Here is a 15,714-nt window from a genome sequence, read left to right as displayed (position 1 = left end):
AGTGGCACATTCTTCACTTTGTATGTATGCTATACATTACATCCTTCAGTAAAGCCTAACTGGATGTTATAGGTGGAGCCCTTTCAGCCTGTCAGGTGTCTACTGAGCTCCTAAGCCTAGAGCTTGTTAATCAACACTTTTAACTTAAACATCAAACATTTAATTTTGCTTCATGTATTATAATTTTTTTGACTACTAACATACAAGCATTAGAGAAACCCTGCTGGTGTGGGTTTCCTCTTTTTACAGTGACCTGAGTGCTAATAGCTCCACCTTGTGGAGAATCTTCAGCCTGCCAAACATGGCTTATGATAACCTTTGGATGTCATTTAATTTACAAATAATGACTAACATGATTTGATCAAGAATGAAAAATGTTAGTGTACTATTTTTACAACACAATCAAATTTAATAAAGCAATTGTGACAGTCCTAGTTTAATACATACTAATATAATACACTTGTAATTAATTTACTATATATATATATATATATATATATATATATATATATATATATATATATAGTGCAGTGCTACAGTTGAGTAAATTGTCATTATCATATAAAAAATATTTAAAAAAGTCAGCTGTTGTTTATGTTGTTGGAACATTTCATGAAAAATAAACCAATAAGATGCTATAAATTTACCTTTGATATCTTTTCATTGCAGTAATGCATTTGGACAAGTTATGATTTTTTTTTCCTTTCATCTACAAAGTTACCATTTTTAAGGATACAGTGATTTATTACATGAAATGTGAAAGCAGAAGAATAGTTTGACCTACATGAAGTAATTTCAGCCTAACAATCGTTCACAGGTTCGCAATAGACCAGCACACAGATCCCGAGAGACTCTTCCACATCGACCCCAAAAACGGATCCATCACAACCTTGAAATCTCTCGACAGAGAGGTGTCAAAGTGGCACAACATCTCCGTGCTCGCCAGCGAAATAAGTAAGTTCCCTCTTGGGAACTGGAAACCCAATCGCAAACAGCAGCATGCGGGGTATCATTTCCCGAGCTTGACCATCTTTACAACTGCCAATTTTCTCTCTTCTCCAGATAACCCTCGCCAGAGGAGCCGTGTTCCTGTCTTGATAAAAGTCTTGGATGTGAATGACAATGCTCCCGAGTTTGCCATGTCTTACGACACGTTCGTGTGCGAGAATGTAAAAGCTGGGCAGGTATTTAACACAAAAGCTAGGCATGCTGACATTTTAGTGGGAGCTATACTATTATTATGAAGAACCAAAAAGGTAATAATTATAGAGGACCTGAAAATCCATTTTGAACATGTAAAAATATCGGGGCCACATAAAAGTGTTCATATGCTCACTCTATCATAATGGAACTTTTCCATTAGTAGAAGTGGAAGCGGATTTTGCCACTGATGAAAAGTGACCAGCAGGCAAAGCCAGACAAATGGATGTGTAGTCCGAGACAGTAATGCCTAGTGCCCTCTATACTGAATTTATCAAAAGGGAATAAAGCGCGATGACACTAGAGCAGGTAATGCACTTTCAGCGGCAGGGCACAAAGTCAATGTCATGCTAATATCAGTTGGTTAAAACCTTGAAGCTATTGTGTGGACGGACATGAGGACAATCTTAATTTTAGCATCACAATGTCAGGATTGAGGACAGAAGTATCATTAAGTTTAGTTGTTACATTTTCTTAGGTTATGGCTAATTCAGAATAGGTCAGTTTATACCTCACAATCTGGTTTGAAAATTGCTCTATATATTTTGTTGTTCTCAACAATAGCACTTGTTTTTTAACCATATCTGTTTTGTTCCACTGACCACGAATTGCTACTTTACAATAATGGTCAGCTGCCACTAATTCTTAAACATGAACAGATGTAAAAAAACTGAAAAATGTATATATTAGAAATATAACATTTCATTTGCAGCCCATTCTGTGGTCAGATTCAGAATACGACCATGACATAGGTCAATGGTGATTGTAACAAAACTAGATTTTTGGTGGTAGAAAAAAAAAATATATATATATATATCAGTTTTTTAACATAATTTGAAAATGCCTGTTGCCCTTTACATCGTGTGCAAATTTCGTGATGAATGAACTAAAAGAAATGACCAAAAATGACTCTCACTATCACGTTATGCTACCAAAATTAGAAGGTGAAGAATAGTGTTTGCTTCCCTCAAGACAAGTGAAGCACCCCTGAATCTTTTCAAACTAACATGTCACTGGACAGCTCATTACACTTGGAGGATGACGCTACCTGCCTGTTCTGTTACATTACTGAGTCTGTTTACACCTTACATTAACATGGGTTTCAAGTCCAGATCACATTGGGATATACTTTAGTCAGATTCTATATACAGTTTCACTACAATGAGTCCAGATGACATTCAATTGTACGTTTACCATGTAAAAAGCACACTAGTGTTTCACTTTTGTTTACTTTTCCCCTCATTCTGAAACAAGTCGACGAGCTTGGCTTGGATACTTTTATTGGCCAAGAGTGCAACTATAGACTTGCTTGTTCTAAATCTTTTGTTTCCTTGTTTATATTTTCTCCTGCTAATCCACACTCAGCATATGCATTTACTGTCACGCAACTGTTGACAGATGACAAAACACATTCCATTAACATTTGTATTAAAAGTGGTCAAGATTGTCTCTGACCACCTCCAAATGTGGTTTGAGTGATCCAATTGTAATTTGATCACAATGCGTTCCAGAGTTGTTTACAATTGGGTTCATGCAGTCAAGTGAAATCTGAACATGAATCAATCCCAGAAAATGGATGTTGATGCAAAGTATAAAAAAAGCCCAGTGAGTCATGGGAAGAGGGAGGGCCATCATACCCACAAAGAGATAGCTATGCTAACTATGCTCACTTGAATTCCCAGTTATAGGGCCAAAGCTTAGGCAATGCCTAACTATCTTGTTTACTACATTGTAAACTTAAATTACTTGACTTTACTTTAAAACATCATGCAAACATGACTCATAAAAATTTATGCAGACGTATTTTTTGAAGTGTAGACATCCTGAAGCCTTTGTGATATGATGCAATACCATATTTGAACCCTCACGTGACATTAGAACAAACTGATGAAATGATACAATTATAATGCTTGGACCCCGTAATTGCCACTCAAAACTATATTCATATAGTCAGAAATGACAGTTGCTGTTTATATAGGTTGTTAAATTGTACATGAATGCATTATCTGAGTTGCATTTATACATATTCAGATTTGGACTCAATGTGCAATTTATATTCAGTTCTTTGTAGATTCATATACAGCATCTGTGCATATTGTATCTGCAGTGAGTTATTGCCATTTTGGGATTCATATAGATTGTATTTATCATGTAAACAAAAAAAGACCAAAATAAATATATTTTCTTGTTTTTTATTTATAGATAATCCAAACCATCAGCGCCATAGACACGGATGAGCCTCTGATTGGTCACAAATTTGTATTCAGCTTGAGCACCAGCAATCCCAAACTTCACCATCTTTGACAATGAAGGTGAATCAGCATTCCCTCTCATGTCTATCTTGGTATTCATGAAAAATGCATTTGACCATAATACTGGCTTTTCTCTTCTTCTGAAAGTTGTGTTTATACGTTCTCTTGTTTTCCAGTCAGCAGAAGATTGCACTCGACACTCACTGCTTGAATATTCTCTTTCGCTCCTTCCCCCCCAGATAACACAGCTAGAATTCTGACCAGAAGGAGTGGGTTTAACAGGCAAGAAGTGAGTGCCTACTATCTGCCCGTTGTCATCTCGGACAATGACTACCCCATCCAGAGCAGTACGAGCACGCTGACCATCCGTGTGTGCAGCTGTGACAGCACGGGGAGCATGCGCTCCTGCAGTGTGGATGCTCTCCTGCTCTCCGCCGGCCTCAGCACCGGAGCCCTGGTGGCCATCCTTCTCTGCATAGTCATCCTACTCAGTATGTACTGACCACAGAATTCAGAGGTTCAGATTAACATTTCATGGCAGAAATACTGACATATTGCAAATATACTGAAAACTAGTACTCAGTACTGAATCCTTTATGTCTCAGATATTTCACACTAATGCTGCATTTACATTGTGATGGTTGGTGGGAAACCAAAACCTTTCCACTGGCAATGGCAGGATTCTGTTAATAGTTAAATTTTTTCCAGCCGCAGACATAGAATAAACCAGATTTTCTGGAATTAAGTCATGCACCCCATGCTAAAAAAAACCCATAGAAAACAATGTGTTTCTGTTGGTTCCTGAGGGTTTGTAATGTGTTTTGGCTCTTTTAATGGGTTACTATCAATCACAATGTAAAGGATTCTAATGGTTTAACAGGTGGAAACCTGTGATCACTATTGGGAACCATTAAGCCAATTCCCGTTAGAAAGTAAAATCATTAGGTTTTAATTCAAATTGTTTCTAATGGCTTTTTATCAGACGGGACCAAATTAGGGATGGATCATAAAACCAGAATCGTATTGGGAGTAGCAGATAATTACTTTAAAAAATGGATTAGCATTGGACAGATGTGTTGATTTGACCAGTGTGTTTCAAACTAATCATTCATGATGTGCAGTACTGTGTAAAAGTCTAAAATCAAGATCAAAAATATTAAACTTCCAGAACGGCCAATTAAGTACAAGCTATTCTTTTTTTTTATTATTATTATTATTTTTTTAAATATATATAGAGCTTGTAGGGGATTTGTTTAAGTTGGAATAATCATGTTTTTATACAAGCATCATATACATCTCTGCTACAAATGAACACTTAAACGTTGTTTCTAGCACCTACCGTTTATGTACAATTCCATGGAAAATGACAGGAAGTGCAATGTTAAATTTACTCCATGGGTGGGTTAACTGTAACAGACAGAGGGTCAGTTTAATACCTGCTAGAAAGGTCTGATCAACTAGTTAATTAATTATTTTTCAGTCATCCACACTTCTTCCCTCTTCCCTCCTTTGTAAGCATCTATAAACACATTTATAACATGTTATAATGTATTCATAAGACATTATAAACATGGTCATAAATATTTATAAAAAAGAATTACACTGAATTACACTTTATAGCCATGTTTATGATACATTATGAATTGTTAATATAATCCATTATGAATAGTGTTAATAACATGTTATACTGTCAGTGCCAAAGAAGTCAGTCCCAGCTTGGAGAGTGCAAAGTAAAAACAAATACCAAGCTAACGGTGGTGTACATTACCTTTCCCACATTGGGTAAAACACTGATGCAGCTCTAGTTTAAACTCTGACATTTGAAGCCTGTAATGTGCTTTACTGTGTATGTTTTAGTGTTTCAGTAAATCCTTCAGTAAATATTTCAACTTGAAGCCTCACTCTTAACACTGGAGGAGGCTTTAGTACAGTACGCTTTACTTTACTTAGAGCGGACAAATATAACTTATGAGCTCTTATAATTTGTTATGATCAGTACTTATAATGTATTATGTAATAAGCATATAATGCATAATGCACTTTTATAAATATTTATAGCCATGTTTATAATGTCTTATGCATTCATTATAACATGTTATGAATGTGGTTATAGATGCTTACAAAGGTGACATTTATAGAAAGTGTTACCAAAATACTATATTTGACTTTGTTTACTAAATGTGGTTTAGTTGCAACACTGTGTAAACTAACTCTGCAGTGCAGAGGCTGTACCTAAGCCCAGCTAACACTTGCTGTGAGCTTGTCAGCAGCTTCAAAACGGTGCTGCCTTGTAGGAAACAAGACGGTGATCAAAGTAATATAAGTATGGATTTTGTGATTCACACAAACAGCTCAGTAACTGAAAAAACTTTTGAAAAAAAAAATGTCTTACATGCCCTGAAAAGTGTTCTTTGGCACAGAGCGCTCTGAATTTTGGTGGGAGGCAGTGGCTAGGAAATGTAGTAATGTGGCCAGAAACTCACACTGCTTGACCTTCTATAATAACATAAAAAGTCTGAGTTTAGTTGTGCCCTATTTTAGGTTGTTCCCCATGCTCCCCTTTTGAAAGCAAAAACATCAGGTTTTAACCATTAGTTTTTAATCCTTATGGTTTCTTATGGTACAATTAAGTACAAGATATTATTTTTTTTAATGTATTTCTGTGCAGATTAGATACAAAATAATCCACTTGCATAAGGCAAAGGTAAATGAGTAAAAAAAAAACTGAGTTTCTCAAGATTTAAATAAATAAATAAATAAATCAATCAATAAAATAAAATAAAATAAAAGGTATAGAGAAAATGAGAATCATAACAACCATGCAAGTATGCCACTAAAACTGTCCCTCTCAGATACACAGCAAATAGGAGAAAATCAAGCTCCACTCTTGCTTCAGATCTAAAAAAATCCACAGGTGTTTGTGTCCAACCAACCAATGTGAGAAGACAACTCAACACGTTAAGTCTGAGAGGATGTGTAGCTGTCGAGGAAATGAGACAATTGCAAATGCAAATAATACCAAGAAGCTGCTGGTGTTCTCAGAACAATGAACTGACCAGCCCATAGTTCACATCTCAACATCACTGAATGTATTTGGAATTTTTAGGATTGTGGGAAGAAGGGAGTGCAACCAACTTTTAAGACTGAACTTGTGTTAGCCATCCTGTAGTCCTTCATCAATGGTCGGTTTCTTACCACAGTGGCTCTTATGGCTGGATATTTTTGAGTTGTGGACCACTGTTAACCTGTCAGTGATGCTTGTTTGTCATGTCCACCACTAGTCCACCACTCAAACAATACTCAGCCAAGAGTAATCCCCTGGTCATAAACTAGCTAAAGCTGCTGGTGCTCTCAGAACAATGAACTGACCAGCCCATAGTTCACATCTCAACGTCACTGAATGTATTTGGAATTTTTAGGATTGTGGGAAGAAGGGAGTGCAACCAACTTTTAAGACTGAACTGTGGAGGTGTGGAAAAACATCTCTGCAAATTTCTTTGAAAAACTCTCAAAAGGAATAAAAGCTGTAATACAGGCACACTGCAAATATGAATACTGAATAAATTATTTAGTCATGGAAGCTTCTGAATAATTTTCTCTCAAATATTTTCTGCTCTTAATGCTGAAAAAAAATGTACTAAATGGCTATTCTAACTAGAAATGAAAATGAATTGAATGCAGGTCTTTGACTTTTGCACAGTACTGTTTTTATTGTACTCCAGAAGAGCCTCTTATAGCAAAGACACAAATATTTCACAAGTGAAAAAAATAAATAAATAAATTAAAAAAAAAAAAACTTGTTTACTTGTAATGTGTGACATGAAATGGCATTTGTGATGATATGTTTCTTCACGTGATAACAGATTTAACACATGAAGACGTGAAGTGTGCAAAAACTACATTGTTTATTCATGTGCTTTCTTTCCAAAAGGGGCAGATCGTTTAGAAGCCTGCTGATGCACTACAGTGCTAAAATATCTGGTTTATATTTTATTTTACTGCATGTAGTAACAGAAATAAATTTTGGTAACACTTTACTATAGGGTGCTGTTCATAAGGCAACATGACACCTACATAAGCTTGTCATGACAACTGACATAACCCTACATAATTGTTTATAAATGCTTGTTCCAATAAGCGTCATTGGCTATAAAGGTTACATTTGCCAATTTTGATCAAAGTAGCCTTTATGACAGATGACAGATTTAGTCCCAATTTCTATATGTTTTTTAAGACTTATGTATCAGCATCCACATATGTGCATATCCAAAATATCAGACATCAGCTACAAAACCCAAAACTTCAATGAAAACACCATTAGAAACATTAGCATGTGTTTAATATAGGATAAAATAGTGGCTCATACTATGGTACATGTGGAGGAACACAACTGCTGTTTCAGCCATGCTATCACCATGGAAACACATACATGGCTGCATGAGGCTGTTGGTCATCTCTTTTCTCTATTCGCAACCATCAGTTACCAACAGTATAGAGCTGGCCAAATTATTAGAAACCATTTCTTTACAGAGATTGTAGCCCATCTTGCATAAACTTGTGTTAGCCATCCTGTAGTCCTTCATCAATGGTCAGTTTCTTACCACAGTGGCTCTTATGGCTGGATATTTTTGAGTTGTGGACCACTGTTAACCTGTCAGTGATGCTTGTTTGTCATGTCCACCACTAGTCCACCACTCAAACCATACTCAGCCAAGAGTAATCCCCTGGTCAGAAACTAGCTAAAGATGAAGGGGGTAAAAGGTGCATGATAACCACAGTCTATAACTGTAGTGGACCTACAATATAGGCAGAACTCATAAAGTGGACAATGAGTGGAAGTAGGTGTTTCTACAGTGTTCTTAGAAATAATACGTTCTCTTTATACTTCTATTTCAGTGATCGTGGTGCTGTTCTCAGCTCTGCGGCGGCAGCGACGGAAGGAACCTCTGATCATCTCCAAAGAAGATGTGAGGGACAATGTGGTCAGCTATAATGACGAAGGTGGTGGCGAGGAGGATACTCAGGCATTTGACATTGGCACGCTGCGCCACCCGGAGGTCATGGAGAGCAACAAGTTGAGGCGCGACATCATCCCCGAGATGCTGTTTCCATACCACCGGCCTTCGCCCATGAACGAATGTTCGGACGTGAGGGACTTCATCAGCAGCCGGCTGCAGGAGAACGACACTGACCCATCAGCGCCCCCTTACGATTCTCTGGCTACTTATGCTTATGAGGGAAATGGTTCAATCGCTGAGTCATTAAGCTCCCTGGAGTCCTCGGTAACGGAGGGAGACCACGAATACGATTACCTCAGCAGCTGGGGGCCTCAGTTCAAAAAGCTGGCTGATATGTACATAGGAAAGGATACCTGTACATCAGGACTGACTAACTAGCCCTGGTGATCTGTGTTCGCAAACACTACGTAAATATTACGTGAGGTCCTGGGCTGTGAGCCGACCTCTGTATACCAGACGGATCTACTTCAGATGAAGTCTCTCCTCACTTGTTTTCTACTGACCCTCGCTGACTTTCACTTTTGTTATCTGACAGATTCTTTGTTGACAATGTCGTGGCAATTTCGTGCTGATGAGAGGAGTGATGGTGGTCTTTGTCAATGCTTTTTGTTCACTAGCCGAATTAAAAAAAAATAAAAAATTAAAAAAATCATCACTTGAAGCAAATGAATGGTTGACCTTGGCTAAAGAACAATCACACAAATACAACAACGAGACCAATCCAGCTTCATTTGCTTGTGTGAATGGTTTCCTTCACTAAAACTGTGGATAACATTGAAATCAACTTATAGGCGTATCATAGAAATGCTGCAAAACACTGGCTTGTTTCTGAATGTTGTCAAAGTGTTTTATATCCATATTTTTTATGAATCTATTTTAATAAAAAATATGAATGCATTGTTGTCCTCCATGTATTCTGTAAACATTCTCACACTGTCATTCCAAAATGTCCAGAACCAATACTAGAGGTACACCTGGAGGAATCAGTAGGTGCGGATTTGTGAAGCCTTGCTCCGTTTAATAAAAACAGAGCGGAGACAGTCAACAGAAAACCTGGACAAATAGAATTCTGGATTTAAAGCTGCAGATGTGGAGATCCCCAAACAACAAAGAGGTAGCCTTAGTAATAAGTTTTTTTAAACAGAGAAGGAAAGGGTCAGGTGCAATGTCCTCTCTGAATTCACAGTTTGAGCTTTCAATCAAAAAAACAAAAGTGACATAAATAACCATACAGAGGAAAGCTGAATAGTTTGCTTAAGGTTTCTTTCTTTATTTATTTGTTTTTTAATAAACGCCTCTGTTAAAACCTGAGATAGACTTACAAATAAGTGAGCTGTATGAGAAATATGCAATGTGGGTGAAAAATATGTTTTCGGTAGTGCTTGGACCTGCCTCAGTCCTGGCCATTGGTCTTGCCAAATCTATTTTATGCTCTTGACCAAATACAAATAACATTTGGTTAAAAAGTAGAACCCTGTTTCTAAAAAAGTTGGGACCTGTGCAAAACGTAAATAAAAAAAGACAACATATTAAATGTTGAAACTGAGAAATTTTGTTGTTTATTTTATTTGATGTCAGCAAGACATTCAAAAAAGTTGGGACGGGGGCATGTTTACCGCTGTGTTTCATCACCTCTTCTTTTAACAAACTCTGTACGCGTTTGGGAACTGAGGAGACCAACTGCTGGAGTTTTGACAGTGAAATGTGTTTCCATTCTTGCTTGATATAGGATTTCAGCTGCTCAACAATTCAGGGTCTCCTTTGTTTTATTTTTTGTTTCATAATCTGCCAAATGTTTTCAGTGGTGACAGGTCTGGACTACAGGCAGGCAAGTTTAGCACCTGGATTCTTTTCCTATGAAGTCATGCTGTTGTAAAATAATGTGGTTTGACATCGTCTTGCTGAAATAAGTAAAGACTTCTCTGAAGAAGACGTCATCTGGATGGCAGCATATGATGCCAAAACCTGTATTCAGCATTCAGTATTAATGGTGCCTTCACAGATGTGCAAGTTTTTTTTTAGATGTCATCACTGTCCAAAAACAAAAACAACAATCTCCAAAGTAGTAACTCTAACCTAAAAATATCTCAACCAGTTTTTATGTAGTCCATGTAATTAATAAATAATAAGCTTCGGTAAGTAATAAGTATGGGATTTTTAGGAGTTAAAAAGATTTTATTCCAAACAATTTTGGAACATTTCTGTCAATGTAAATGTTGACTACTATTCTCAAATGATGTAAAAAACTATGTATATATATATATATATATATATATATATATATATATATATATATATATATATATATATTTTCCTATGGTTTTTATTAGGTCTGTTCCATGTAAAGCATGATTTTTTTTAATGAATTTGACAGCCTTTCATAACTTTGATGCTTTGCTAACTGACTCAAAGTCACACACATTTATGATGTCAGGTGAGTGGCATTATTGATTAGACGCGTTTGTTTGGTTAATTTGGATAAGTAATAAGGGACTTTCTGTTTCACTTACATAACAGCTAGTGTTCTTGGAATTGTATACAGACATCTATTCATGTGGCATCTATACTGCCCCCCAGTGTTCAGTTGCCTTCTTCTCATTAGACAGTGGAATTAAAGTCAATGGCTGTGTTATTAGTGTCGTTAAAGATATCTAAGTCTGAGGCAAGTTACTGAGAAAGTGTCTGGCTGACAGCAATGCATTTTAGACAGTTATTTACTCTTCCCGATGAAGGCCATGCACTATTGCATCAGTACTGCAGAATGGTGAAGTGATGCAGTATAAAAATTAGAGCTGTAAGTGTGACTTTTATTTCAGACTGATCAAAGTGTCGCTCAGTGTGAAGGGGAAATGTGATTAGCGTGCGTGCTCCTGTCAAAATACTGTTACACTTCAATGCATATTTATATATTTAAAAAACAAACAGCTTACTTTTGATCATTCGACAATGTCTGACATAAACGAAGCATTTGACCCCACCTTTCCAGCAGACAGCAAACAATTTCCGCATCACTCTGAAGTACTTTGTCCTTCCTGAGGGTTTTCTAACCAGAAATCATTTGTTCGCTAATGTTTTGTATCATAATTTTCTTCCTTTGTTATTATTTTTTTTTTTTCCATTTTTTACTTTCTGACAATTTCCTATTGTTTCTGTGTAAAAAGAGTAGTGATGCTCCTCCATGATCATTTTTACCTTTTGTTATTCAGGTACTGAATTGAATAACTCATGGAAAAGTGACTAGCATAGCCTTAGTCGCTTTGACCGCTGAGCTCGCAAATCTTTTTCTTCTGCAGTGAGTTTGCCTGGCTGTTACATGATCTAAAGCATAGCACAACCCACGTGTGGACCTGCATCCACTTATGATATAATGATTCATATAAGTGTAGGAAGCAACTTCATTCTTCTTCTCAGGTGAATCTATATTATGAAACTTAAAAACAGCGACTAATAACTTTTTGTTGTTGTTGTTGTTGTAAATATCACTTACTGCTCCTTTACAGGCTTTAGTTCAACTTTTATCTTGATACAAGTTCATCTTGATATATTTTAATGTTATTAACATATAACTTCACAAACTAGGGGTACTAAAATAAAATAAACAATAATTAATTGAAGTTATTAAGACAGAACCATGTAGGCTGTTATTGTTTTTTTAATATTTTTATGATATTTAGTGATAAGGGCATTTGTTGGATTCATGCAAAGCAGGGATTGCTTGGATTCATTCAAACCAGAAGTTGGTTGGATTCAATCAGTGCGGAGATTTGTTGGATTCATTCAGAGTGCGGATTGATTGGATTCATTCACTGCCAAGACAGGTTGCATTCATTTAGAGTGGAGATTGGTTGGATTCATGCAGAGCAGGGAATGGTTGGATTTTTTCAGGGTAGTGATTGTTGGATTCGTTCAGAGCGGCGATTGGTTGGATTCATTCATAGCGGGGATTGGTTGGATTCATTCAGAGCAGGGATTCATTGGATTCACTCAGAGCAAGAACTGACTGGATTCATTGCGGGGATTGGTGGGGTTCATTCAGAGCTAGGATTGATTGGATTAATTCAGAATGAGGACTGGTTGGATTCATTCAGATCAAGGATTGGTTGGATTCTTTCAGAGCAGGGATCGGTTGGATTACTTCAAAATGAGGATCAGTTGGATTAATTCAGAGCAGGGATCGATTGGATTCACTTAGAATGAGGATTGGTTGGATTCTTGCAGAGTAGGGATTTGTTGCATTCATCTTGAACAGGTGCTGGATACCAAAAAACTTTTAATCGTTTGTACATACAGTGTTGTTTTGTGGAAAGTAATTTGTGCTGGGTGGAGATGAAGGCTAATTAAGCCTTTGTCTTAAAGAGGACTTTAGGCTTTTGGTCTTCATGTGGTCTTGCTCTCATTTTTACTCAGGCATGACTTGGTCTCACACTCATTTAGACTCAGTCTTGACTTGGTCTTGCCCCCTTCATAGTCACAGTCTTGACTTGTCTTGAACTCAACAAAAGTGGTCTTTAAAACAGCTGTAGCAAATAACTGCCTTTGAGAATCCCTAATTCCCAAATTTAGGGCCAGTTTCCCAAACCCATATTAATTAACCACTGGTATTATCCCAACCACAAATCTTAGCTAATGGATCCAAAGTAGAAGATTAGTCAGCTGAAAGCCATCATCACTGTCCATGTCCCAGAATCTATTTATAATGCATCATTACCCAGGGCATTAGGAAGGGTAACAGTTTACAAGTAGAGCATGAAGGCATGAGACAGTATAAAGTGATAAAATGCTTGCTATTTTACTAAAAGGTTTTTCATAAGGTAAATTAGTGTTCTGTTCTTCATGATCTGTTCATTTTTTCATTTTAGGCCTTAGAGTTGTAATCATCATTTTGCTATACTATTTTTAATATAATCACACATTTACATAATTTATTGCATAGTTGCATAGTTACATTTATATTTAGTTTATATTCTGTATTTTCATGTATTGCCATTTGGGTCAATTTCAACTTATGACACTTCATAAAAATCAAAATAATGCAAGCAACAATAACTTTTCATCTCTCGAATAATTAGAAAATAGTTCTTATTCTATTCATGAACACAAAATTGGTATCACTTGAAAGTTTAGAATCCATAGTTTTGACTTTGACTTTCATCTTTGGCTCCAAATGAAATTAAAATAAAACTCACGTTCAATTTATTATCACAGGCGATACCTATTGGGTCACGCTTAACACTGTAAACTCACCATGAAGGCTCCAGTTGGAGACAGAATAAATGAATGGGTACAAGATGAAACTCTAGCTGCTTCAGGGGAAAATGAGGGGTTGAAACAGAATGTAAAATATCAGTTCTTTTGTTTATTGTGGTGTGAGCGTAAAAGAAGATGTGAGAAAAATTGTGCTTACAACCCCCTTTTTTGTACAGGCAGCAGGGGAAAGGCTGCCGAACAATACTGAAAAAAAAGCTGAAATAGCAGGAAGGTCACTTTTAGCCATATAACTACTCTCTGTGGTAGAGACACAAACCTATATAACAACAATAGCACACCAAATGTCTGTTTAACAAAGGTGGGGAGCGACACACTGGGTGCAGCTTTGCAAATAACTCCCCTAAAGCCCCTTCTGAAACATGGAGTGGGTGGTGAACCTCAACAATGTGTTTAATGCATCACTTCTCACATGGAGCAACAGCGACTAAAATCATAGCGAGTCATCTATAGTTGAAAGTCCACTGACAAATTGCAAATACATACTGCCTAGTTATATAATTTGTAAAACTAACACATAAAAAGATAAATAACTATTTGTATTATGTTTGACAATATGAATACAGAGAATGCAAATTATTTATGGGACTATAAGTGGACTCTTGCTCATTTTGTCTCATAATTTTACATGATCCACATATGGATTGTACATCTGGAAGCACTTTTTGCACAATTAAAAAAAAAAAGAACAAATTACTGCTAAACTCCATCTTCAAGTTTAGTCTGACAGAGCTTAATTTTACAGCAACATCAAACTGAGAATTAAAAAATTTCTTGTTCATAGACTACAGAATGTTGCCTGAATGTTGTACATACAACAGCATGTTCTACAAAATGAACCAAGGATAACCAATGATGAACCAAGGACAGTCTCAACTGAAAATATGTTGAAATGAACCCATTGATATCCATATTTTCTGAGCTTCTCTGAGCACAAATCTGAAGACATTTCGGTAACACTTTCTATGAATGTCATCTTTGTAAGCATCTATAAACACATTCATAACATGTTATAATGCATCCATAAGACATTATAAACATAGCTATACATATTTATAAAAATGCATTATATGTCATAGCCATGATTATTATGCATTATGAATTGTTAACATAATACATTATAAGTACTGATCATAACAAATTATAAGAGCTCATAAGTTGTATTTGTCCGCTCTAAGTAAAGTGAAGCATACTGTACTAAAGCCTCCTCCAGTGTTAAGAGTGAGGCTTCAAGTTGAAGTATTTACTGAAGGATTTACTGAAACACTAAAACATTCACAGTAAAGCACATTACAGGCTTCAAATGTCAGAGTTTAAACTAGAGCTGCCATCAGTGTTTTACCCAATGTGGGAAAGGTAATGTACACCACCGTTAGCTTGGTATTTGTCTTTACTTTACGCTCTCCAAGCTGGAACTGACTTCTTTGGCACTGACATTATGTTATTAACACTATTTATAATGCATTATATTAACAATTCATAATGTATAATAAACATGGCTATAAAGTGTAATTCAGTGTAATTCATTTTTATAAATGTTTATAACCATGTTTGTAATGCCGTATGAATGCATTATAACATGTTATACATGTGTTTATAGATGCTTACAAGGTGACATTCATATAAAGTGTTACCGAAATTTCTTCAAATTCATCAAACCATATGACTAAAAAGCTCATTTTATTACACGATTCATACAAGTACACCCTTAAAGTCTAATCAGCCTTATGTGGGCCTTCACTTGAATTCTTTGCTCTTGCATCAGTATGAATAATTTTCTTCCCAATTTAGTAATACTCAATTCCACCCAGTAGTAAGGACTCCTCCAATCACATGATACCACCAGTGCTAGGAGAGCAAAGGCTAGCACAGGCTTCCTCAAAGTCATGTGAGGCACCGCAGCATCTTTTCGAACTACTGCTAATGCAAACTCATTGGACAGCTGAACACGCTTGGAGGAGAACACTAACCACCAGTTC

General features: G+C 36.4%; 1 protein-coding gene across 1 annotated transcript in view; it reads left to right on the top strand.

Moving 5' to 3' along the window:
- cdh10a (cadherin 10, type 2a (T2-cadherin)) overlaps positions 1 to 9,161 on the top strand; it is a 46,145-nt gene extending 36,984 nt beyond the window's left edge. The window contains 6 exon segments of the mRNA XM_036556679.1: positions 818 to 954; positions 1,063 to 1,184; positions 3,403 to 3,482; positions 3,484 to 3,512; positions 3,692 to 3,943; positions 8,349 to 9,161. Of these exon segments, the coding sequence (XP_036412572.1) occupies positions 818 to 954; positions 1,063 to 1,184; positions 3,403 to 3,482; positions 3,484 to 3,512; positions 3,692 to 3,943; positions 8,349 to 8,848 (1,120 nt within the window). The 3' untranslated portion in view covers positions 8,849 to 9,161.
- Positions 9,162 to 15,714: the final 6,553 nt, after the last annotated feature.

The sequence above is a fragment of the Colossoma macropomum genome, unplaced genomic scaffold, assembly GCF_904425465.1.
Source record: "Colossoma macropomum unplaced genomic scaffold, Colossoma_macropomum, whole genome shotgun sequence".
Taxonomy (NCBI): domain Eukaryota; kingdom Metazoa; phylum Chordata; class Actinopteri; order Characiformes; family Serrasalmidae; genus Colossoma; species Colossoma macropomum.
Note: the sequence above shows the minus strand (reverse complement) of the source record. Positions and strands in the feature narration are given on the sequence as shown.